This window comes from Neoarius graeffei, chromosome 19 (genome assembly GCF_027579695.1).
Source record: "Neoarius graeffei isolate fNeoGra1 chromosome 19, fNeoGra1.pri, whole genome shotgun sequence".
Classification (NCBI taxonomy): domain Eukaryota; kingdom Metazoa; phylum Chordata; class Actinopteri; order Siluriformes; family Ariidae; genus Neoarius; species Neoarius graeffei.
Window position 1 is genome coordinate 55,314,503 of NC_083587.1, and position 27,032 is coordinate 55,341,534.

The following is a 27,032-nucleotide window of genomic DNA, read 5'->3' on the forward strand; positions in this document are numbered from 1 at the left end:
GCAAACCCGGAGACAGTGGTTTACTTGAGGGGACAGCATATATCCGTCAGGTGTGGAATTTGAACTCCCAACCTTGGTCTTGATCTCAGGATTCCTCCCTAGCTCTTCTTGAATGGATCATAATTTGGTAATGATATTTTATCCACTGTAATAGAATTGTGCATGTCAAATATTACAGTATATCACCAAATATTAGCACATGGCTAATGTACACTGTATACGGACAGACAGGAAATAGGAGAAAAAGAGAAAATCGGAACGAGTGTAGAGTTATATCCATTAGTATCAAATTGTGATGGAAGTCCAGATCAAGACGTCCCTCTGCTCATCCTCAATGCTTAGTACACGTGTTATTTTAAGAGCTATTTTGTTACAAATCAATTTATATATCTTAAAGCAATCCCAGATGTGTGTGTAGCTTTTCTCTTCCCCCTGCCCCGCCCTTAGTACAATCTCCAGCCCAGGGCTGGCCTGTGATCTCCTCAGCCGACGAGCCGAGCTGATGCTGAGCTCCAGAAATAGACGATGAGGTTTGGACGTCGTCCAGAAAGCCTGACAAAGTGGATTCTCGCACAACGATAAGGAAAGGAAACATAAAGAAAGAAACAACTCTGGGCTATAGATAGTCCTGAGAAACACATTTATCTACAATGTGTTGAAGGCAAACAGTGGCGTGTGGGCATCTACTGTCGTCACGCGGTGGGCTTTTTTTCCTTTTTAAGTTCCTACATGTGACAGTATTAGCCAACCTGCGTACAATCTGCCATAGAATCCATAAACATGATTTATTTAAAATGTACTTTGTCATGAAGCTCAAATACAAACCCAAGGCTTTTCTTCTTGTTTTTGGCAACTAAAAGAAATGCAGGTTGGAACTAAAGTTCTGAAAGGAGTGGTTTCTGGAGGACAAAAAGAAAATAAAGGCCAAAGAGTCATTCACGCGAGCAAAAACCTTTTCATGCTGTACCTAATTTACATAAGATTATGAAAATCTTATGTAAAAACAATGCTCGTCTTGCATGGCGGTGCAGTGGTTAGCACTATCGCCTCACAGCAAGAAGGTTCTGGGTTCAAGCCCAGTGGCCGACGGGGGCATTTCTGCGTGGGTTTCCTTTGGGTGCTCCGGTTTCCTCCTACAGTCCAAAGACATGCAGGTCAGGCTAACTGGCTACTCTAATTTGCCCATAGGTGTGAATGGTTGCTTCCCAAGCACAGAAATGGGAGGATTGCGGCAGGAAGGGCATCCAGAGTAAAACTATGCTTCAATTACTAGAACATGTGGATCCACATGGACCCCGACCTGGCAACAGTGCTGGACAAGGAGGAGGAAGAAACAATGCTCACCTCCCGAATCCCAAAGGAAACCAACTAAGGTAGAGGGAGAACCTGCAAACTCCAGAGACAAAAAGGCCCCAGGTGGCTGTGAGGGTTTGAACCAAGAAGAAATGACAAAAACCTCACAAAAGAACAAAGTTTTTATGTTCAATGAACAGTCCTTGCTTGGGGGGGGGGGGGGGGGGGGGGGGGGTTTCCAGGTTTGAGCAAAATCCCGACCACAACTGCAGCTCAAAAACCACAAAAAAGCTCCGAAACTAACCACAAGTGTTATTTTCTGATGTCTGATTATTATCCCCCGGAGGGGGTATATAGCTATCGCTCTGTCCGTCTGTCTGTAAAAATTTTAGTTTCCGGAGCATAACTCAAAAGCTCTAAGGAATTTTTTCACGAAACGTGACCGCAGCGTTGTAGTCGAGTCACTAAACCTAGAGTCCGAGTCCAGTCTCAGGTCCCCAGTGTTCAAGTCCGAGTCAAATCCAATTCTCATCTCATCTCTAGCCACTTTATCCTGTTCTACAACCCCGATTCCAAAAAAGTTGGGACAAAGTACAAATTGTAAATAAAAACGGAATGCAATGATGTGGAAGTTACAAAATTCCATATTTTATTCAGAATTGAACATAGATGAGACATCAAATGTTTAAACTGAGAAAATGTATCATTTAAAGAGAAAAATTAGGTGGTTTTAAATTTCATGACAACAACACATCTCAAAAAAGTTGGGACAAGGCCATGTTTACCACTGTGAGACATCCCCTTTTCTCTTTACAACAGTCTGTAAACGTCTGGGGACTGAGGAGACAAGTTGCTCAAGTTTAGGGATAGGAATGTTAACCCATTCTTGTCTAATGTAGGATTCTAGTTGTTCAACTGTCTTAGGTCTTTTTTTGTCGTATCTTCCGTTTTATGATGCGCCAAATGTTTTCTATGGGTGAAAGATCTGGACTGCAGGCTGGCCAGTTCAGTACCCGGACCCTTCTTCTATGCAGCCATGATGCTGTAATTGATGCAGTATGTGGTTTGGCATTGTCATGTTGGAAAACGCAAGGTCTTCCCTGAAAGAGACGTCGTCTGGATGGGAGCATATGTTGCTCTAGAACCTGGATATACCTTTCAGCATTGATGGTGTCTTTCCAGATGTGTAAGCTGCCCATGCCACACGCACTAATGCAACCCCATACCATCAGAGATGCAGGCTTCTGAACTGAGCGCTGATAACTTGGGTCGTCCTTCTCCTCTTTAGTCCAAATGACACGGCGTCCCTGATTTCCATAAAGAACTTCAAATTTTGATTCGTCTGACCACAGAACAGTTTTCCACTTTGCCACAGTCCATTTTAAATGAGCCTTGGCCCAGAGAAGACGTCTGCGCTTCTGGGTCATGTTTAGATACGGCTTCTTCTTTGAACAATGGAGTTTTAGCTGGCAACAGCGGATGGCACGGTAAAGTGTGTTCACAGATAATGTTCTCTGGAAATATTCCTGAGCCCATTTTGTGATTTCCAATACAGAAGCATGGCTGTATGTGATGCAGTGCCGTCTAAGGGCCTGAAGATCACGGGCACCCAGTCTGGTTTTCCGGCCTTGACCCTTACGCACAGAGATTCTTCCAGATTCTCTGAATCTTTTGATGATATTATACACTGTAGATGATGATGTGTTCAAACTCTTTGCAATTTTACACTGTCGAACTCCTTTCTGATATTGCTCCACTATTTGTCGGCGCAGAATTAGGGGGATTGGTGATCCTCTTCCCATCTTTACTTCTGAGAGCCACTGCCACTCCAAGATGCTCTTTTTATACCCAGTCATGTTAATGACCTATTGCCAATTGACCTAATTGGTTGCAATTTGGTCCTCCAGCTGTTCATTTTTTGTACCTTTAACTTTTCCAGCCTCTTATTGCCCCTGTCCCAACTTTTTTGAGATGTGTTGCTGTCATAAAATTTCAAATGAACCAATATTTGGCATGAAATTTCAAAATGTCTCACTTTCGACATTTGATATGTTGTCTATGTTCTATTGTGAATACAATATCAGTTTCTGAGATTTGTAAATTATTGCATTCCGTTTTTATTTACAATTTGTACTTTGTCCCAACTTTTTTGGAATCGGGGTTGTAAATATCTTATGCCAAATTATTATGGCATGTTACAAAAAAATAAAGAAAAAAATCTGAGTCCTCGTTTCCACGAGTCCGAGTCCTCAAGTCCAAGTCAAGTCACAAGTCCTTAAAATTAGGGCACGAGTCCTGGACTCGAGTACTACAAGCCTGCCTAGAGGAGTTTTGGAAATTTTGGGATTTCTGCGATTTTAATTTTTTTTCCGTATTTCCACAGCAACCAATTCAACTTAGGAAAATCTGGAGTGGGGTTTCATGTGGGGGCTGGGGGGGGGACACACACGTCATCTCTTGATGACTCTTCTCTACTTTTGCAAGTACTTGACTGATCCTTTCGAAAAGCTGAATGACGGCCAATCACAAGAGTGTGATAATCGTAATGTGAGATGTACGGTATTACCAGGCAGTTCTCTTGCTATAAAACCACTGGCGCATGCTTTTAATGTTTGTAGTGACGTACTGATTGTGAGAAGAGAGCTCCTGCAGGGACGGAGCAAGGTGATGGACACTTTCACACTATATTTCTTAGCCAAGAAATCTTCTTTTCCTGGGTATTTGGCAGACGGTGTTATTCAGACTGGCGGCACGGTGGTGTAGTGGTTAGCGCTGTCGCCTCACAGCAAGAAGGTCCAGGTTCGAGCCCCGGGGCCGGCGAGGGCCTTTCTGTGTGGAGTTTGCATGTTCTCCCCGTGTCCGCGTGGGTTTCCTCCGGGTGCTCCGGTTTCCCCCACAGTCCAAAGACATGCAGGTTAGGTTAACTGGTGACTCTAAATTGAGCGTAGGTGTGAATGTGAGTGTGAATGGTTGTCTGTGTCTATGTGTCAGCCCTGTGATGACCTGGCGACTTGTCCAGGGTGTACCCCGCCTTTCGCCCGTAGTCAGCTGGGATAGGCTCCAGCTTGCCTGCGACCCTGTAGAACAGGATAAAGCGGCTACAGATAATGAGATGAGATGAGATATAGACTAGCCTCATATTCCAGCATTCCTGGGACAAGGTCCTCTGACCAGGATAAAACAGTTACTCACGATGAATCAATGAGTATACTGTATATGTAGCTTTTGTAGTAGTATTCATTTAACTGCTTTTCAAGAGATGGCTCCTGAGCGAGGACAGCGAGGGACTCCCAGTACTCGGAGGAGTCATGATACGTAGCGGTTAGGCTATGGTGTGGGATTTGACCATCGCCATAAGGGACTTTGTCGGCAAGCTCGAGGATTTTTAAATCCAACGTTGACAACTAGAAGTTAAAAATACGGTACAAAGCTAAATAAAGGAATAGTGCATCAGCTTCTTTCTAGGATATTCGGTAAGTTAAGGGTACTTGTTCTGGACTGTCGGTAATACCAGATGTTGCGTATTTACGTTACGTATTGCGTGTTGTGTATTTTGACCTGGAGGATATAATATTGATATCGCAATACTTAAGTAATATCACTACATCATCATGATAAACAAACAAATGAACGTAAATGACAGTGAAATTTTCCGTGAGATCTTTATTTAGCATTTCTGGAAGGAGTCTCCAATGTTAGTGCTTTTTTTTTTTAAGTCATACATAAAGCTGCAACTACATTTTCCAACACAGGAAAAAGTCTTCATGACTTCCCTTTCCAGTTTCTTAGTAACAAGCTGCAATAATTTTTTGTCTTATTAACTTCCAGAGTAAAAAAAAAAGGCTGCTACGTATAACACAAGTGATAAGAGGAACTAACTTGTTTCATGGACATTCCACAACATTAATTACGATACATACAGGACACTTTTTCCATGGAATAAAAACGTGTTCTATTCCCTTTTACCGGGTTTCATTCATTCATTCATTCAGTTTGATAGCATGCAATATTGTTAGCATATCACTTATCCTACGTGTATTACGTCACTCTACCCGATGGAGAATGAGCGCTGAATATGGTTTATGATGTCACACGTCAGAGACATAAAACTTCCACGCTAGCAAGCGACTGTGACGGTTTGTAAACAAACATGGCCGCCAGGTTTGCTTTGTTAAATACGGAAGATTTTGAGAGAATTTTGAAAGAGAAAGATGCGTTGAACACCTGAAAGGAATGTGTAGGTATAATAATAATAATGGCTTGTTTTCATGGTATATCAGATATATTCCATTCAGCGAGCATGATATTGAACGAGTCAAAGACGAGTCAATATATACCACTCCACGCCAGCCAATATTATTTAAAAACATAACTATACGGTAGGGCGGCACGGTGGTGTAGTGGTTAGCACTGTCGCCTCACAGCAAGAAGGTCCTGGGTTTGAGCCCCGGGGCCGGCGAGGGCCTTTCTGTGTGGAGTTTGCATGTTCTCCCCGTGTCCGCGTGGGTTTCCTCCGGGTGCTCCGGTTTCCCCTACAGTCCAAAGACATGCAGGTTAGGTTAACTGGTGACTCTAAATTGACCGTAGGTGTGAATGTGAGTGTGAACGGTTGTCTGTGTCTATGTGTCAGCCCTGTGATGACCTGGCGACTTGTCCAGGGTGTACCCCGCCTTTCGCCCGTAGTCAGCTGGGATAGGCTCCAGCTTGCCTGCGACCCTGTAGAAGGATAAAGCGGCTAGAGATAATGAGATGAATGAGACTATACGGTAAATTGGTCAAAACGTGTGACGTACGGTATGGCATTCTTTAATAAATGAACTTTGTGCGTACATGTAAAAAATAAAAAAATAAAAATAAATGCATCAGGATGTGCCGTTATTGGAAATGAATCAACATCAGGGCGCTAACGGGAACTCCGCTTCATGGTGGGTCTCGTCACGCCAACCTGTCTTGAATTATTTTCCTAGAACAGCATGCGGCCAAGTGTTTCCTTCCTTACATCAGCCTTGGTGAAGCACGACTAGCTTCTAGCTTCAACACCAAGTGTCAGTTTGAATTCATTTCAAAACCCTGAAGTGGTATAAAAGACTTTTTATGCACAAACTCTAAATGCCAAGATGCTGAATTGGTTTCTTACAGACCTTGCTGTGACAACTTTTTTTCTAGCCAATTGAAGATGAATGGTCTGCCAGACAATAACTGCAATAGCTTTAGCAAAACGGGTAATTATTTGCAACTCCTACAAAGCACCTGCCACCTGCTTTAAATCTAATCCTGCAAATATTGAACTCCGTCAAGGGAATTTATTCAGCGCTGCATCCTCGGTGCAGACACCATACACGATGAAACCTGTGCACCTGATCAAACGATGTGCCGTCAAACAAACCAGTCTTCCTGGTCCTTTTTCTTTCTGTGAGAATCTCAAAACAAACCAACCAACCTACAGACCCCATATGAGAAAACGCTCTTTGAAAGCAGACCAATATGCCGCTTATCAGCGCCTCCAGAGATAAACAGGAAAGGGTTTTACACAAAACCACACTTTTGAAATCTTTGCTATAATCTCACGAGGTTCAACCAACACCACTGTGAATGACCAGATCCTCGGCTCTTGCGGCAAACGCTTTTAGTAGAACCGTATGAAAAGGAAAAAAAAAAAAAGTGTGCGTGCTCTTCATTCAAGCATGCGACTGCGTACAGTACGTCTTATTCTTATGAGATCCTGTGATCTATTCTTAAAGGAAAAGCCAAACCTTTCAATAAAGGCTTTTGGTGTTCAATATCTGATTCTCAGCATCTCGTCTGAATTCCCAAAACATCTGGATACTTTCTGTACATCTATCTCGACCTACTGCTATTATTTTTATCCCGAACCGTTTCCTGTTTAAAAGACCCTGATTAATGACCGATATCAGGTGGAACTTGCATTGTAGCAGCACCGTCAGTCAGGTATCAGGACAGAAGGTCTGACAGTGACGTTCGGACGCTGACCGCCTGAAAGCGGTAGGATGAGATACTTCACTGACCAGATCGATGAAACATTTCAGTGGTTTCCAAACTGTGTTTATTGTTAATGGGACGCCATCCATCCATCCATCATCTGTAGCTGCTTATCCTGTTCTACAGGGTCGCAGGCAAGCTGGAGCCTATCCCAGCTGACTATGGGCGAGAGGCGGGGTACACCTTGGTACACAATTAGCCTAACCTGTATGTCTTTGGACTGTGGGGACCCGGAGGAATGAAACCACGGGGAGAACATGCAAACTCCAAACGGAAAGGCCGTCGCTGGCCGCCAGGCTCGAACCCAGGACCTTCTTGCAGTGGAGCATCTAAATGGCACGGGTGTCCAAGTCAGGTCCAGGACTTGGACTTCTGATTGTCCATGATGACCAGAAGAAGTGGTGCAACAGTTAGTTTGGAGCAATCCATGCCCCTCTTACCTCTCTGACTTTATCCCTCCTCTGGACACTTTGCTGATCCGACGGTTTCCCCCGGTCATTCCCGAGTGCAGGTTTGAGCAAACACTTCCGGAACGCGTGATAACCGTGGCCTTTTGGGCGCCCCGTTACTGCGGTTCCTTCGGTCGCGTCTGCGCGCTGCGTTCTCGCCCTGCGCTCCTCGCGCGCTCCTCCCGGAGGTCTTTCGGCGGTGCCACTGGCGGCATCGCCGCGCGTCACCGATGGCTTCCGGCTCACTCTGAGCTTGCCGCTGGGCTCGGGTTTAAAAACCGGGGCGCTCCGTTCGTGCTCCTGGTCCGCGCGCTCGACGATCTGGGTCGCCGCCGCCGCTGCCGCTGCTGTGTTTGCGTTCGCGCTCTCGGTTTTGGGCAGGAAGAAGCGCTTGAGGCGAACGGAGTCGGGAAGCAAAAACAGAGCCCCGAGGCACAGCGTCACCAAACCGGAGAGAAAAAGCAGAAAGGCGAATTTCTGAGACAGGCGGAGGCCCATGGCTGACACGGGCACACCGGGCAACTTCCGGAACGCCATTCCGGCACTGTGCGGACGCTCTGTGCCAAACAGCTCGGCTGCGCGAATGAATGACAAAGTTTGGGGTAGTGGCTTTATCAGAGTGCGCGAGCTTCATCGCGCGCTCTCCCGCCCTTCCCGGTGTCTCTCTGCGCGCGCGTCATCGCGCTTCGGTTCCGCGAACTTTCCTTGAAGAACGCACCGGGCTGGATCGGAACTACAAGTGCACACGGTTCGCTGCTGGGCAAAGATCAGACATGGCACAACAACGGTCCGAGTCCGGGCGCGCTCAAATCCGGGAACGTCCGATCACTAACGGTAAATTAGTCTCCATCAGATCTCAGACAGAGTTGGATCGATGCCCAAAATGCCAACATGACGTTTTCCGCATCAATTAATGAGTGAAAACCGGGTCAGGGTCGGGGGGGGGTTAAACGCATGGCGGGATGTGATCACAACCTGTTCCTCGTTTGCTTTTGTTTATGAACTGATTCCCTTTCCGGAAAGAAAGAATCTACGGTACGATGTGTGCAGAGAAGTGAAAGAGAGACGGATCGTTGTGCGATCATATGTAATCCGAGGATGCCGCGTCTTTCTTCCGGTCCGGATGGTACAATGGGAATCTGGATCTTGATGCAAAACACTGAGCAGTAAACGAACCGTAGAAATCCCGGGAATATCCAGAGAGACGGGAAGCGCGAGGCTTTGTGCCCGCCCGGTCCGCCGCAAAGCGCGTTTGATCCGCCGCCGGTGCTGAAGGCGGAGCGGGGAAACGAACGAACAGCGGCGTCACGGTACAGAGAAGAGCAAGCGCGTGCCAATGCGTCCATCGTGTGGCGGATCGGGGTATTAAAGAAACAAAAATACAGAAAACAAGGGCGTGTCTGGAGTATACAGAGGTCAGGGGTTTAGCCCACATTCCCCCCATCTCATTATCTGTAGCCGCTTTATCCTTCTACAGGGTCGCAGGCAAGCTGGAGCCTATCCCAGGTGACTACGGGCGAAAGGCGGGGTACACCCTGGACAAGTCGCCAGGTCATCACAGGGCTGACACATAGACACAGACAACCATTCACACTCACATTCACACCTACGGTCAATTTAGAGTCACCAGTTAACCTAACCTGCATGTCTTTGGACTGTGGGGGAAACCGGAGCACCCGTTGGAAACCCACGCGGACACGGGGAGAACATGCAAACTCCGCACAGAAAGGCCCTCGCCAGCCCCGGGGCTCGAACCCAGGACCTTCTTGCTGTGAGGCGACAGCGCTAACCACTACACCACTGTGCCGCCCTCTGTTAGAATTTGGTAAAGAAAAAAATAAATATATTATTTACCAGCTTAAGGTCGGTCTGTATGGTGAAATACCGTGACCTCGGCCTTGAATACTGACCTCGGCCGAGAGGGCCTCGCTCAGTACTTTCAAGACCTCGGTCACGGTATTTCACGATACAGACCTCCCAGCTGGTAAATAACATACATTTATAAATTGCCAATGGTAGACCCTCTGATGATAATGATGTTCTAATAATATTCTAAGTTAGTAAAAATCAGACAAAAAAAGTCAGAGAAGTTTGTTAGACTCTAACGTCTGGTCTGGTGATCTAACCTCGTCAGATATAGGGTCGTCTTGCTGACGTCCAAAATAGTCCGCCATTCGTCCCTGGCGACCATTGCAACAAGGTAGGCTACAACTGCGCTGCTTCGAAAATGTGCATTTAACAGCTTCATGGAAGTGCGCTGATGGTTACCATGAAAAAAACGTGTCCACTGCACTGCGTTCCCTCCCCCGAGTCACGCACTCATTCGTTTTTGTGTTCTTGGTCTCAGAGCTGCACGCATGAAACAGACACAGAAGACAGAATCGACGTTTAACACAATTAACAATGCACTTTTTACAGAGACGTTTTAATGGTATTCTTTATTTTTTTATCCAGTTGAATATTTAGCGTGGCGGCACGGTGGTGTAGTGGTTAGCGCTGTCGCCTCACAGCAAGAAGGTCCGGGTTCGAGCCCCGTGGCCGGCGAGGGCCTTTCTGTGTGGAGTTTGCATGTTCTCCCCGTGTCCGCGTGGGTTTCCTCCGGGTGCTCTGGTTTCCCCCACAGTCCAAAGACATGCAGGTTAGGTTAACTGGTGACTCTAAATTGACCGTAGGTGTGAATGTGAGTGTGAATGGTTGTCTGTGTCTATGTGTCAGCCCTGTGATGACCTGGCGACATGTCCAGGGTGTACCCCGCCTTTCGCCCGTAGTCAGCTGGGATAGGCTCCAGCTTGCCTGCGACCCTGTAGAACAGGATAAAGCAGCTAGAGATAATGAGAATGAGAATATTTAGCGTACAAATGTATTTTCAGCTCTTAAAAATGACCGAGGTCCGGACCTCGGTGGCCTCATAGCTGGCTACGGCCAGGACTGAACATCATGGACGATGCCAGTCACCCTCTGCACACCGTCATCAGCAACCAGAGGAGTCTGTTCAGTGACAGAATGCTCTTTCCCAAGTGCAGGACTAACAGACTTAAAAACTCCTTTGTCCCTCACGCCATCAGACTGTACAACTCCTCTCTGGAGGAAAGGAGGGGTAACAGGAGGACAAAGGACGGGAAGGAGCAGTAGCCTAGCCTGACAATAAATAATACTGGACTACTTCTTCTTTTGGCTGCTCCCGATTAGGGGTCGCCACAGCGGATCTTTCGTCTCCATCGCTCCCTGTCTTCCGCATCCTTCTCTACCACACCTGCCACTTTCATGTCCTCTCTCACCACATCCATGTATCTCCTCTTTGGCCTTCCTTGTTTTCGTTTGCCTGGCAGCTCCATCCTCAACATTCTCCTTCCAACATGCTCTGCATCTCTTCTCAGGATGTGCCCATACCATCTCAGTCTCATCTCTCTTAGCTTCATTCCCAAGCTCTCCACATGTGCTGTCCCTCTGATGTGCTCGTTCCTTATCCTGTCCAACCTCGTCACTCCCATCACAAACCTTAACATCCTCAACTCCGCCACCTCCAACTTTGCCTAAACAATACTGGACAATGTGCAATACCTCTTCTGTTGGCCCTTTTTTCCCCCCTCTTCCCCATATCTTATTCTTTTTTATTTGTATATGCAAATACCTAATTTAATTTAATTTATCTAGAAGTTTTTCTCTATTTCTATTCTCTGTTTATCCTGTAATGATGCTACTGGAATTTTAATTTCCCTGAGGGAACCCACCCAAAGGGATCAATAAAGTTCTATCTAATCTAATTAATCTTCGCCGCCCCTTTCCTTTACGACCTCACTGAGGAGAAATCCAGTCACACAATTCCTAAATATTCAATATTAGTACGTACAAGGAGTCGACTACTGTAGATTCACAACCCCAACGCAACACGTTCCAAAAATATTATGACGGGGTGACAAAGGGCTGGGAAAGTTCCAGAATACTCGAAATACACCTGTTTGGAACGTTCTCCATTATCTGTAGCCGCTTTATCCCATACAGGGTCGCAGGCAAGCTGGATCCTATCCCAGCTGACTATGGGCAAGAGGCGGGGTACGCCCTGGACATCAGGTCATCACAGGGTTGACACATGGACTCAACCATTCACACCTACGGTCAATTTAGAGCCACCAATTAGCCTAACCTGCATGTCTTTGGACTGTGGGGGAAACCGGAGCACCTGGAGGAAGGAAACCCATGCAGACATGGGGAGAACATGCAAACTCCACACAGAAAGGCCCTTGTCGGCCGCTCGGCTCGAACCCAGGACGCTTCTTGCTGTGAGGCGACAGTGCTAACCACTACACCACTGTGCCGCCCCCTGTTTGGAACATCCGGCCATTATCTGTAGCCGCTTATCCTGTTCTACAGGGCCGCAGACAAGCTGGAGCCTATCCCAGCTGACTATGGGCGAGAGGCGGGGTACACCCTGGACATCACAGGGTTGACACATGGACACAACCATTCACTCTCACATTCACACCTACGGTCAATTTAGAGTCACCAGTTAACCTAACCTGCATGTCTTTGGACTGTGGGGGAAACCCATGCAGACACGGGGAGAACATGAAAACTGCACACAGAAAGGCCCTCATCGGCTGCTGGGCTCGAACCCAGGACCTTCTTGCTGTGAGGTGACAGTGCTAACCGCTACACCACTGTGCCGCCCCTTGTTTGGAACATTCTACAGGTAAACAGGTTAATTGGTAATGGGGTGGCACGGTGGTGTAGTGGTCAGCACTGTCACCTCACAACAAGAAGGTTCCAAGTTCGAGCCCAGTAGCTAATGGGAGCCTTTCTGCGTGGTGTTTGCATGTTCTCCCCATGTCTGCATGGGTTTCCTCCCAGTGCTTTGGTTTCCCTCACAGTCCGAACACATCATTTTTTCCCCTTTCCACTGCTTCAGCAGGTTGGGTGCCCAGGATTAAATGCTCCAACAAAGGCAGGAAACTTGACTTGCACTGCATTTCTCTTTGTAGTTGCGGTGCTGTGAGTCCAGTGAGTTTTTCGTAACTTTTCCAGATATTATGAGTATACGGCTTATTGCTAGATCGGAACAGAATTTGTTTCTGGAGGGCAGAGTTAGGAAGTCTAGTTACTGTATATGGGCAATATACTTCAGGTGTTGAGACAGACAGAAGTTAAGGATTGGTGACGAGTGGGTGAGTGGGAGTATGTCATTGTTGGTATATTTGTAGTGCCAGTCCATGTCGTCTTCTTCAATAAACGGGGTTTTACAGCTGCCTCTTCGTCTTGATGGTTAGGTTAACTGGCTACTCTAAATTGTCCATAGGTGTGAATGCGTGTGTGAATGTTTGAGAGGAGGAAACCTCTATAATAATGCAGTAGAAGGCAACGGAAAACCACTACTGTAATTCTTCCCTAGAAACTTTGATGGCAGAAGCCGTCAAAGCAGACCTGCCATCAGGCAGAACACTAAAGAAGAACAAGAAGTACCGTAGTATCCTCTAAAGGCTCGGTTGTTCACAAGCAAGGACGGGGTGAGGTTCAGCACTTTGAAAAAAGCATTCCAGGTGATGACCTCACGAACCAGGTTAAGATAATGCAAAATAGTGTGCAAAGCGCCATCAAGGCAAATGCTGAAGAATCGAAAACAAACAGGTTTTGTTTAGCACTTCTTTGTTTCCTCACATAATCCCATACATGTTCCAGATGTTATTTCACTGCTTTGATGTCTTCAGTATTGTTCCACGATGTAGACAATAGTCAAAATACGGAAAAAACCTACCGTATGAATGAAAAGTCGTGCAGAGCACAATACTTGCAAAAATCACAAAGAAACAGAAGTTATGGCCGATAAATTTGACCTTGGTGACCTTGACCCACCAAAAACGAATGTCTTTGTGTGGCCCTAGTGAGTTGTCCTGTGCGTTTTGGTGAAGATTGGTCAAGAAATGACGATGCTAGAGTACCAACAAACAAACAGACAGATCAACATACTTGCAAAAATCTCAGATTTTCACAAGTAATGAATAGGGGTGTACAAACTTTTAACTGGTACTCTATGTAATGATAATATTAACCTACATCATAGCCCCACCATTCAAATGGACTGTAACCTATGAACTGTTAAGGCCAATTTATGCTGACAACCCAGTCCTCGGGCGGCACGGTGGTGTAGTGGTTAGCGCTGTCGCCTCACAGCAAGAAGGTCCGGGTTCGAGCCCCGTGGCCGGCGAGGGCCTTTCTGTGCGGAGTTTGCATGTTCTCCCCGTGTCCGCGTGGGTTTCCTCCGGGTGCTCCGGTTTCCCCCACAGTCCAAAGACATGCAGGTTAGGTTAACTGGTGACTCTAAATTGACCGTAGGTGTGAATGTGAGTGTGAATGGTTGTCTGTGTCTATGTGTCAGCCCTGTGATGACCTGGCGACTTGTCCAGGGTGTACCCCGCCTTTCGCCCGTAGTCAGCTGGGATAGGCTCCAGCTTGCCTGCGACCCTGTAGAAGGATAAAGCGGCTAGAGATAATGAGATGAGATGAGAACCCAGTCCTCGCAGATGATGTCGCAGATGGCGTCTGCGTAGCCCCCCCCCTTCGCAGACGCTCTGCGCTCACCTCCCAAAAAGTGTGACCACCGCAGAAGCCTCGCAGACAGCGTCGCAGACAAGAGGGCTCTGATTGGTCCACTCTACATCCGCTGTACACGCACTTCCGCTTCCCTACTTTCCCGGTTTGTTTTGTTTTCATGACCGCCATTTTTAAAAACACGAGCAAAGATGGAGCAGCATGAAGAGCGGTTGATCGAGGAAGTGAGGAAGTACGTACATCTATACGACTCCAGTTCTAGTCATTATAAGTAACCGGAGGATAAACACTCCACTAACCACACCCACCGACTACTCCTAGCGATTTCGCGACTTCGCGCCCCCTTGCGTTGTGGCGGTGAATAACATCGCGCACGCCTATTACTCCCCGCTCAACGATAAATTACAACTGTCTGCGAAAAGCTATCTGCGAAAGCCTTGTCGCAAGAGCATACAGAGGCCCTTAGGGTCACTGGAAGCCAGGTATGGACGGTGTTAGGAGCCTAAAGGGTTGTTAAGGTGATCTGTGGGTCGTTGGTTTTCTCTGCTGTCACGCGAGTCTTTGAAGTCAGCTGAGTCTTGTGCTGTGTTCACACTTATACCGGTACGATAGTGGTATAACTGTATCGATACAAAGTATACCGGTACAGTTTAGTGCATCTGTCCACACTAGCGAGAAATGTTTGCGGTTTTCTTTCACGGTAGTTGAAATGCGCGTGCGCGAAATGTTTCCGTGGTTACCGAGTAACTTCCTTCCGAGAATATGGCGGATGAAACAACGTGTGCGCGCTTTTTGTTGTCAATGTACAGTCTGTATTTCTGGTGGTCATTTATTCAGTCGAATCGTATAAAACGCGTGAGGCAGTTGAGAAAGAAACAAAGAAAACGAATCTCCCTTTCTCCCCCCTCACTTTCTCCCTCTTCCCTTCTCTTCCCCTCCCTTTCTCCCTCTTTCCTTCTCTTCCTCTCCCTTTTCCCCTCTTCCTCCTTTCTTCCTCCCTCCCTCTCTCCCTTTCTCCCCCCTTTCTTTGCTCCATGTAGCTCCACGGTCGTTTTGAGGTTTTTTGACGTTTTATTTACAGCTGGAAAGCACGGGCGTATTGTATTGTATGAATAACCCGGAAGAAGTAGGAATGGTTCATTGCGCTTGCGCGTTATATTTGTATCGATACAGAACCGCTTCATCTGTCCACACTACAGCGAAGCGCTACAGTACCGATACTGTACCGGTACGAAACCCATACATTTGTGGGTTTCGTACCGATACAGTTATACTGCTACAGTACCGGTATAGTTGCTAGTGTGGACAGGTGTTGCGGTACGAAAGTAGTATCGTATCGGTACAAAATCCCTAGTGTGGACAGGGTATTGGTGTGGATGTGTATTCAGTTTTCTGGAAAGTGTGCCAAGGACTGCATTGTAGGTGGCTGATACGGTAAGTGGTGTCTCAGACCACCTCATCTGTTCAGCGATGGTCGTTCCAGGTTGACGAAGATGGCTTCTTTTACTCCTCTTTCTTGATCTCGATGCCTTCTTTAGCACCTACGGTTTACGATGACCTGGATGACTGAGAACCTTCACAGACATACAGTGAATAAAGCATGCTAAAGCACCCTCAGTAGACAAAACGTGATGAAGTGCCCTAATGGCTGGCCCTCAGATGGGCCAACATGATGAAACGCCCTCTAGGGTGTCAATACGTGCAAGAAAACATGACAAAGTGCACTCTCGAGTGGTCTTCCAGTGGCACAGCGTTCCCTTATTTGTATTTTTTTTTTAACCCATGTTGACTCACTTGTTTTTAATTGAATAAAGAAGGGTTGAATATTGGTCAATAAACCCAGGTCCAAGGTATGGAAGACGCATTACATTTTAGCTCGGTATTTAAAGGATTTTACACACACACACACACACACACACACACACCCCTGAATTAAGCTTCTTGTTCTGTATCTGGACTACAGGTCTTGTTTTCCTGTGTTGGATTTGTGCTCTGGTTGTGTTATTGATATTTGTATTGCTTTAACCACACGTGTCTCATGTCGCCTGCCAGCAGTATCTGTACCTGTGTGCCTGCAGATATCTAATGTAAAAGTCATGTAATCTATTACACTGTTTATCTGCTTCTACAGCTGCCTCCTCACTCATGACACCAACACACACACACACACACACACACACACACACTGAAAAATAAATTAGGCCTAACTACTAAATGATAAACAGAATACTGCACCTGAAACGAACAGAAAATAAAGATGCAAATCTTTCCTTGAAATAAAATGAAAATCTTAAAGCTATACTGCCTTTCAGATTTTTTAAATGTAGGTCAGAAAAAGAATTTTCCCCGACACCCAGTTATTTTTGTTTAGTGGACCGAAAGCTACTGAATTCGAATCAGAATTCCAATTTTATTAATTTTTTTTAATAGAACAATTAATGAATTTAAGGCCACATGGCTCTAAATTCTCCGCTATTTTTTCCTGCTTCACCATGACCCAATACAAGATACTACGTCATGCGTCACATGGCGAACTTTTCCCGTTTGCGCAAGGCATTGTGGGATACAAATTTGAAACAGGAGAGAAAAATGGAGGACGCGAGTGTGCGAATGAAACGTGAAAGACCGACGACAGTAACGGAAAGTGAGAAGAAAAGACGTTGTTATATACGAAGGAAAGGAAATGCAGGACCAAACTAATAAATATCGGCGCTCAGCGAGCACCTCGGTGTGATCAGCTGTTCGTTTAGCGACCGAATGATGGAACTGTCAGTGCACGCTCAAAGGTAAACCTGCGCATGCACGCGTACACACACACACGGACTTCGTTTGTCTGCTTGACTGTGCGAAGTGAGCGGTTTCATGCACATTATTTGCTTTAATCCCCTCAAATTAAATAACTTCCCAGCCACAGAATGGCCTGATATTTACAGAAATAAACACATCACAATGACCACATTTCAGAAGGAAGTAAATTTCACTAATTTTATGAAATCAAAAGGCCGTCTCGCTTTAAGAGTAAAAAAAAAAAAAGAACTTCTCATGTTATTCAGTATACAGTGGGGAAAACAAGTATTTGATCCCTTGCTGATTTTGTTGGTTTGGCCACTAATAAAGACTCGATCAGTCTGTAATATTAATGGTAGGTGTAGTCTAACATGCTGAGACAGAATATCACAAAGAAAATCAAGAAATCGACTTTAAAGAATTTGTATTAATTTATTTGCATTTTATTGAGGGAAATAAGTATTTGAACCCTCTTGCCAAAAGGACTTAGTACTTTGTGGCAAACCCCTTATTAGCAAGCACAGAGGTCAGACGTTTTTTGTAGCTGATGACCAGGTTTCTGCACATATTAGGAGGAATTTTGGTCCACTCTTCTTTGCAAATGACCTCTAAATCAAGATTCCGTGGCTGTCGCTTGGCAACTCTGAGCTTCAGCTCTCTCCATAGATTTTCTATAGGATTCAGGTCCGGAGACTGGCTAGGCCACTCCATGACCTTGATATGTTTCTTCTTCAGCCATTCCTTGGTTGCCTTGGCTGTATGCTTTGGGTCATTATCCTGCTGGAAGACCCATCCACGACCCATTTTAAGCTTCCTGGCAGAGGGAAGGAGGTTTTCACTTAGGATTTTACGGTACATGGCTCCGTCCATCCTCCCATTGATACGGTGAAGTAGCCCTGTGCAGAAAAACACCCCCAAAGCATAATGTTACCACCTCCATGCTTGACAGTGGGGATGGTGTTCTTGGGGTCATAAGCAGCATGTCTCTCCCTCCAGACACGACGGGTTGAATTGATGCCAAAGAGCTCAATTTTGGTCTCATCTGACCATAACACCTTCTCCCAGTCACTCTCCAAGTCATTCAGATGTTCATTGGCAAAGTTCAGGCGGGCCTGCACATGTGCTTTCTTAAGCAGGGGTACTTTGCGAGCACTGCAAGATGTTAGACCATTGCGGTGTAAAGTGTTACCAACTGTTTGCTTGGTGACTGTGATCCCAGCTGCTTTAAGATCATCCACTAACTCTGCCCATGTTGTATTAGGTCTATTTCTCACCGTTCTCATGATCCTGGAAACCCCACGAGGTGAGATCTTGTTTGGAGCCCCAGACCTAGGTCGATTGATGATCATGTTGTGAGTCTTGTACTTGCGCACAATTGCACCAACAGTTGTCACCTTAACGCCCAGCTTCTTGCTAAAGGCCCGGTCCCACTGCACTTACGGATGCAAAGAGGATGTAAAACGTAAAAAAATCTTTGCCATCCGTTGGAAAACGCTATGCATCCGTTGTGTACTCATTGCATACGTGCTTCATACGCTCTATCCATCGAGCATCCGTCCACTGTGATTTCATCCGCGCAAAAAGTTTTGAGCTGCACAAAACTTTTAGAACGGATGAACTTTCCGCCGTGTACGATGTAAATCCGTGACATATACGAGCAACAAACGTTCTCTGTCCGTTATCATCCGTTAAACGTCTGCTGTATCCTCTCTGCATCCTCTGGGCATCCTCGCAACTCACATCCGCTGCAGCTGAAAACGGAAAGAGGGAGGAAAGATAAGGTACATGAAACGTCTATTCATCGTTAGTAGCACGGAAAGAGAAAGGATGTAAGCGTATGCATCTCGTATATAAAGTATTCAAAACGGACAAAGCGTTTATATCTGGGATGTATCTCGTATATTTAGGATGTCTGGAGTATGTCTAGAGTATGTAGAAGGACACCTAGCGGACAATCGATATTTTGTATAAAAGGGGAGAAAATCATCTGGATCTCAGTACGAGTCGAACAGCCATGGTGTTGATACAAGATGTAGTAGAGATGTATCAATGTAGCCTTCTTCAAAAACGAGATGTAGTAGAGATGTATCGATGTAGCCGCCAGCACGTCTTTCCGCTTTATGCTGACGGCGTGCGTGCTGCATCCCTTTATATCCGCGGAGCAGACGCAATTCATACCCCCCGCATGCGCAGTGAATGGTCTGCATCCGATATACATCCGCGCAACATCCCCTTTGTTTCCGTTAGGCGTACGTGATGCATTCCCTTCATCTGCTATGCGTCCGCTTCTCAGTTATCACTGGTAACCCCTTCGGAGCTGTCATCCACTTCCATCCGCTTGGCTTCCTGTGAACATGCGTTTAACATCCCCGCTATATACTACCCACGTCCGTTCTTTTCCATTCTGTTTTCGCAGATTTTCGCCAATTTTGTCCATTTCTGGAGCGGATGAAAACGGATAGAGCCACCCCCGAAATTTTGCTCATCCGCTGTGTCCTTTTTGCATACGTTTTGTGTCCATCGGCCAGTGGGACCGGGCCTTAATGGTTTTGTAGCCCATACCGGTCTTGTGCAGGTCTACAATCTTCTCCCTTAAATCCACAGAAAGCTCTTTAGTCTTTCCCATGTTGGAGAGTTTGGAGTCTGACAAACTGATTGATTCTGTGGCCAGGTGGCTTTTATACAAGTCATTAGTGATATCAGGTGTCTTCAATTTAGGTGACAAGGTAATTTGGAGAGTCTAACTTGTCTGTATTAACAAGAACTCTTGATGGTTACTAGGGGATCAAATACTTCTTTTTCTCAATAAAATACAAATAAATTAATATAGATATTTAAAAGTTATTTTCTGGATTTTCTTTTTGATATTCTGTCTCCACATGTTAGAATACACCTACCCAGGGCCATTGACAGCTTTGGCTGGGCCCGGGACAAAATAATCTGAGTGGGCCCCCCCCCCCAAATAATCTGAGTGCCCCCCCCCACACACACACACACGCGCACATCGCCACACAGCAACCACCCACACCCAACCCCTCTTTTCACAGTCTCCATTCACTCCAACCCTTAAATAACAGGTATTCCAAGCCCATTATAACAGTCAACCATTTTATTTCAACATTTCAACATATTTACAGTTTGAACATTTCCTTAGTCTGCAACTATTCAGGTGCGAAATGCAATGTGCCGGACTTTTGCTGTGGCAAAGTCGTCAATAAGGTCATTGAAGTCCAGCTTCTTTGCAAGTTCGCGCTCTATAGAGAGCATAGCCAGCCCATTGAGCCTCTCCTGTGACATGTTTGAGCGCAGGTAGTTGATAAACCAAAATGATTGTTTACGGGATGGAACTGGGCCTCAATGAGAACGGAGTTATGGCTTTCCCAAAATTTGAACATAGAAGCATCACCACTAGTGATGTGTACTGTGAGTTTTTCAGTGTATTTTTTTGTCTTGTTTTTCATAAACGTCCTTTCCGTACTCGATTTAGAATGTTACAAAAAAAATTGACACCCTCCCAACCACGTAACATTAGCCTATCCGACCTGGGGGCTGACACGTTTATTACGGATAAACCAAAAGGATTACAACATTCCCTGGATATAGAACTGGACCGAGAAGATTTCAAAATCTTAACGTGTAAGCAACAACAATAAAACAGAGGTTGTTTTATTCATTTAGGGCTTATTAGGCTACTTTCATTAATTGCGCTTTTCATACAGGCCTATCATTTTTCACTTGAGCAAGGGAATTGTTTGAAGAGTATCCAGTCTAAGCGAAAGTTTAATGTTTTGCAACAGACTAACCTCAAAACACCCCATTTATAGCCCATTCGTTACATTAAACTCTATCTAGCTGGCAGTTTCACATGCCGTCGTATCTACACGGGATGATTTCCAACAAAATAAGGTTTAATTAACAAGAGGCAGCGTTCCACGGGCTTTCAGCTAACCGGAGTTCAGCTCAGCGCAGCTCAGCAAGCGTGCCTAAAACATTTGGATATGATTGCGGGCCAATGTGCTATTCTTTGCTTCATTGAGATATATGCAACACAGTGTTATTAAACCGATATGTTTATGAAATAATTCAATGCCCTGTGCATTTCAGTGTTCACTCAGTGTACCCTGCTATCCCCTACTTTATAATTATGAATGGCGCGTCGCGCGTGCTGGGGTTACATTGCGGGGCTGGAAAAAAGTTATGTGTGTCTTACCTGGCTCAGCTGCCCCACTGCATCATCTGAATCTTTTCTAAAATATCTATGCAGTGAGCCCCTGAGGCTCTTGGCTTCTTCATCTCTTTTTCTCTTTTCTTTTCTTTGCTCCTGACTTGTGCATGTTGGCAAACGGGCTCGCACGCTTATTGTCGAAGCGTTATGATGGAATAGTGCCGTGTTATTTGGCGCCTTAATCAAAGACCAAACCATTTCTGCATTAGGGGTGGTAGGTGGGTTCTTGAATCTATTTTCGAAGACAATAAAGGCAAACGAACCAGAAATCATTCATTGAATGCAAATATAGCACATTTTTCTCCCCCAAATCAACACATTTTGAAATGAAACAGAATGATTAATGGCATCTTCATGAGGGACCAGTTCTGGGCCCCCCCCCTCATGCCTGGGCCCGGGACAAAATACCCGGTTGCCCCCCCCCCTGTCGACGGCCCTGCACCTACCATTAAAATTACAGACTGATCAAGTCTTTCTTAGTGGGTAAACCAACAAAATCAGCAAGGGATCAAATACTTGTTTTCCCCACTGTATTAGGATATAATATTTAATTAAAAAAAAAAATCACAATGGTAATGGACAGGTTGACAGACGAGACCAGGCAAGAGGCCCCATGGACAATGATGTTTGTGGATAATATGGTGATCTGTCGTGAGAAAAAGGAGCAAGTGGAAGAAAACTTGGAGACAAGCACTAGCGAGGAGGAGATATGAAAGTCAGGAGGAGCAAGACGGAGTCCATGTTTGTGGAGTGGTACAGCTACAAGGAATCAGAGGTGGACAGTAACGAAGTACATTTACTTGAGTACCGTACTTGAGTATTTTTTTTTTGGGGGGGGGGGGGGGGGGGACTCATGACTAGCTTCACTACATTTGAAAGGTAAATATCGTACTTTTCACTCCACTACAGTACACTTCTATCAAGGTCCTCTTACTTGTTACTATGAAGCAGCTTTGAAAGTGGATTTTTTTTCTTTTCTTTAACGTGATGTTTTTTTCGCAGGTGACACTGAGACAGCCGATCAGTAATCACTAGGGTCACGTCACGTCCAGAGACTGTATAAAATCAAGGTCAGTGATTTCTCCGCAGCATTATTTAACACGATCAGTTGATGGCAGAATGGAAGGAGGCGGTTCTTCTGAAGAATGCACGCACTCATGGCTTTACCTGGAACCCATGTTTCAGTTTTCTGAAAGGATTAAAGATTCGTTTCGTTTTAAATGTTTGTTTGCCAAAAACGAACCACATCACGGCCTACAAAAACTCGCCGTCCAACCTGCGGGAGCATATCGAGATATATAAACATTTTATTCCAAGAGAAAGCTTGCAATGAAGTTGTCTGTGCTTTTAGAGCTAGCGATAATGTTGCAATAGCTATACAGTCTGGTTAGTCAAATGACTTTCTATGGATTTGCCCACCAAGTTGCTACAGCCTTGTCCACGGCTAACGTTTACACATAGCAAGTTAACTTAAAAACTGTTAGTAAGCAAGTAAAAATGGAGTCACGCTAACATGTATAACGTTAACTTATCTGAAATGCTTTAAGAAATATATGTTTGAGCATAATCTTGCTGAATAAACAGAATGTAGAAATCTTTCTTTTCTAGTAACGTTAGCTACCCAATATGATTTCGAGTTTGAAAAGCGTTTGCTAGCATGTCAGGTGGAGTTTCGCTGACTAGCTAGCTTAACGTTAAACCACTATGACGGCACAGCATGCGTTCATTTTGTGATTTCACATTTCTGTCTTTGGTAACGGCGTTAGGTTTTGTAAGCATTGTGGCAATAATACAACAATGCGTTGACAGAAAATGTACTTTTAATACTTAAGTATTTTTAAAAGCAAGTACTTCAGTACTTTAACTTAAGTAAAAATTTGACTGGACAACTTTCACTTGTATCGGAGTAACATTTGACCAGCGGCATCTGTACTTTGACTTAAGTAATGAAGTTGGGTACTTTGTCCACCTCTGCAAGGAATACAGGTGGTCAAAGCAGATGAGTTCAAATATCTGGGGTCAACTGTACAAAGTAATGGTGAGTATGGAGGAGAAGTGAAGAAGAGAACGCAAGAAGGTTGGAATGCATGGAGGAGTGTATCGGGAGTGATTTGTGACAGAAGGTTGTCCGCAAGAGTGAAAGGGAAAGTGTACAAGACAGCAGTATGAGTAGTTACAGTACTTAGCATAATTGAGTACACCCCTTTTGAAAAGTAACATTTTAAGCAATATCTCAATGAACATAAACAATTTCCAAAATGCTGACAAGACAAAGTTTAATCTAACATCTGTTTAACTTCTAACAGGAAAGTAAGGTTAATAATAGAAACTTGGATTACACATTTTTCAGTTTTACTCAAATTAAGGTGGTGCAAAAATGAGTACACCCCACAACAAAAACTACTACATCTCGTACTTTGTATGTCCTCCATGATTTTTAATGACAGCACCAAGTCTTCTAGGCATGGAATGAACACGTTGGTGACATTTTGCAACATCAGTTTTTTTCCATTCTTCAACAATGACCTCTTTTAGTGACTGGATGCTGGATGGAGAGTGATGCTCAACTTGTCTCTTCAAAATTCCCCATAGGTGTTCGATTGGGTTCAGATCAGGAGACATACTTGGCCACTGAATCACTTTCACCCTGTTCTTCTTCAGAAATCCAACAGTGGCCTTAGTTGTGTTTAGTCATGTTGGAAAAGTGCACGACGACCAAGGGCACGGAGTGATGGTAGCATCTTCTCTTTCAGTATAGAGCAATACATCTGTGAATTCATGATGCCATCAATGAAATGCAGCTCCCCGACACCACCAGCACTCATGCAGCCCCACATAAGGACACTGCCACCACCATGTTTCACTGTAGGCACCATGCATTTTTCTTTGTATTCCTCACCTTTGCGACACCATACAGTTTTGAAGCCATCAGTTCCAAAAACATTTATCTTGGTCTCATCAGTCCAGAGTATAGAGTCCCAGTAGTCTTCATCTTTGTCAGCATGGGCCCTGGCAAACTCTAGGCGGGCTTTTTTGTGCCTGGGCTTTAGGAAAGGCTTCTTTGGTGGACGACATCCATGCATGCCATTCCTCTGCAGTGTACGCCGTATTGTGTCACGGGAAATAGTCACCCAAGTTTGGCTTTCTACTTCTTTAGATAACTGCAATGAACTTGCATGCCGATTTTCTTCAACCCTTCTCATCAGAAGACGCTCCTGTCGAGGTGTTAACTTCCGTGGACAACCTGGACGTCTCTGTGAGATGGTTGCAGTTCCATCTTTCTTACATTTTTGTACCACTTTTGCTACAGTATTCTGACTGATAAGTAAAGCTTTGCTGATCTTCTTGTAGCCTTCACCTTTGTGGTGGAAAGAAATTATTTTCTTTGGGGAATTCTGAAGAGACAAGTTGAGCATCACTCTCCATCCAGCATCCAGTCACTAAAAGAGGTCGTTGTTGAAGAATGGGAAAAGAGTGATGTTGCAAAATGTCACCAACTTGTTCATTCCATGCCTAGAAGACTTGGTGCTGTCATTAAAAATCATGGAGGCCATACAAAGTACTAGATGTAGTACAACCCCGATTCCAAAAAAGTTGGGACAAAGTACAAATTGTAAATAAAAACGGAATGCAATGATGTGGAAGTTTCAAAATTCCATATTTTATTCAGAATTGAACATAGATGACATATCAAACGTTTAAACTGAGAAAATGTATCATTTAAAGAGAAAAATTAGGTGATTTTAAATTTCATGACAACAACACATCTCAAAAAAGTTGGGACAAGGCCATGTTTACCACTGTGAGACATCCCCTTTTCTCTTTACAACAGTCTGTAAACGTCTGGGGACTGAGGAGACAAGTTGCTCAAGTTTAGGGATAGGAATGTTAACCCATTCTTGTCTAATGTAGGATTCTAGTTGCTCAACTGTCTTAGGTCTTTTTTGTCGTATCTTCCGTTTTATGATGCGCCAAATGTTTTCTATGGGTGAAAGATCTGGACTGCAGGCTGGCCAGTTCAGTACCCGGACCCTTCTTCTACGCAGCCATGATGCTGTAATTGATGCAGTATGTGGTTTGGCATTGTCATGTTGGAAAATGCAAGGTCTTCCCTGAAAGAGACGTCGTCTGGATGGGAGCATATGTTGCTCTAGAACCTGGATATACCTTTCAGCATTGATGGTGTCTTTCCAGATGTGTAAGCTGCCCATGCCACACGCACTAATGCAACCCCATACCATCAGAGATGCAGGCTTCTGAACTGAGCGCTGATAACAACTTGGGTCGTCCTTCTCCTCTTTAGTCCGAATGACACGGCGTCCCTGATTTCCATAAAGAACTTCAAATTTTGATTCGTCTGACCACAGAACAGTTTTCCACTTTGCCACAGTCCATTTTAAGTGAGCCTTGGCCCAGAGAAGACGTCTGCGCTTCTGGATCATGTTTAGATACGGCTTCTTCTTTGAACTATAGAGAGTTTTAGCTGGCAACGGCGGATGGCACGGTGAATTGTGTTCACAGATAATGTTCTCTGGAAATATTCCTGAGCCCATTTTGTGATTTCCAATACAGAAGCATGCCTGTATGTGATGCAGTGCCGTCTAAGGGCCCGAAGATCACGGGCACCCAGTATGGTTTTCCGGCCTTGACCCTTACGCACAGAGATTCTTCCAGATTCTCTGAATCTTTTGATGATATTATGCACTGTAGATGATGATGTGTTCAAACTCTTTGCAATTTTACACTGTCAAACTCCTTTCTGATATTGCTCCACTATTTGTCGGCGCAGAATTAGGGGGATTGGTGATCCTCTTCCCATCTTTACTTCTGAGAGCCGCTGCCACTCCAAGATGCTCTTTTTATACCCAGTCATGTTAATGACCTATTGCCAACTGACCTAATGAGTTGCAATTTGTTCCTCCAGCTGTTCCTTTTTTGTACCTTTAACTTTTCCAGCCTCTTATTGCCCCGTCCCAACTTTTTTGAGATGTGTTGCTGTTATGAAATTTCAAATGAGCCAATATTTGGCATGAAATTTCAAAATGTCTCACTTTCGACATTTGATATGTTGTCTATTAGGGCTGGGTATCACCAGATACCTCACGATACGATACTATGGCGATATTTTGCCCACGATAACGATAATATCACGGTACAGCGATTCTGCGATAATCGATATATTGCAAGAAATTTCAACCACATCACAATATCTGTGTGTAACGTTCGCTAGATGTGGGTGGAGCACAGAGGACGGCAGGACAGAGACTGAGTTCGCAAAAAACTCTTTTATTTTCACTTTTCAGTGGAAGCGTCTCTCTCTCAGCCACACACGCACGCACACACATTCCGGTCCTCGGGTTGTGGAGAGAGCTCCTCTGCTCTCGCTCTCCCTCCTTAAATAGCCCGGTTTACTGGGGAGAACACACACAAAACATAGATTAATCACACTCAGGTGAAGCGATTCTGCCACTTACCTTCCCCAACTCCGCCCTCCTGTCACAGACCGGCGCTTGACCATGCCCCCGCTGCCACACTGTGTCACTGAAGAAAATCAGAATTTATTGACCACTGTAAAATTACATTTCACATACATAACTACACACTCTTGCCAGACATATATTTGTCTCTATTCCACTGCTGGCAAAACCAAGAGTTGCTTCACTACAACATACAGAAAATTCCCATTTCTGTGCTAGTATTCTCAACTTTTCTGTAAGCATGGACACATCAGTGCT

The 27,032-nt window shown here is 45.0% G+C and overlaps 1 protein-coding gene across 1 annotated transcript in view; it reads right to left on the minus strand.

The window, feature by feature from the left end:
• The window catches only part of LOC132867419 (mannosyl-oligosaccharide 1,2-alpha-mannosidase IA), a 614,171-nt gene extending 605,175 nt beyond the window's left edge, over window positions 1–8,996 (minus strand). Inside the window, exon 1 of the mRNA XM_060900322.1 lies at window positions 7,734–8,996. Coding sequence (XP_060756305.1) covers window positions 7,734–8,279 — 546 coding nt within the window. The 5' untranslated portion in view covers window positions 8,280–8,996. The remainder of the gene's footprint in view (window positions 1–7,733) is intronic.
• Between the last annotated feature and the right edge of the window lie 18,036 nt (window positions 8,997–27,032).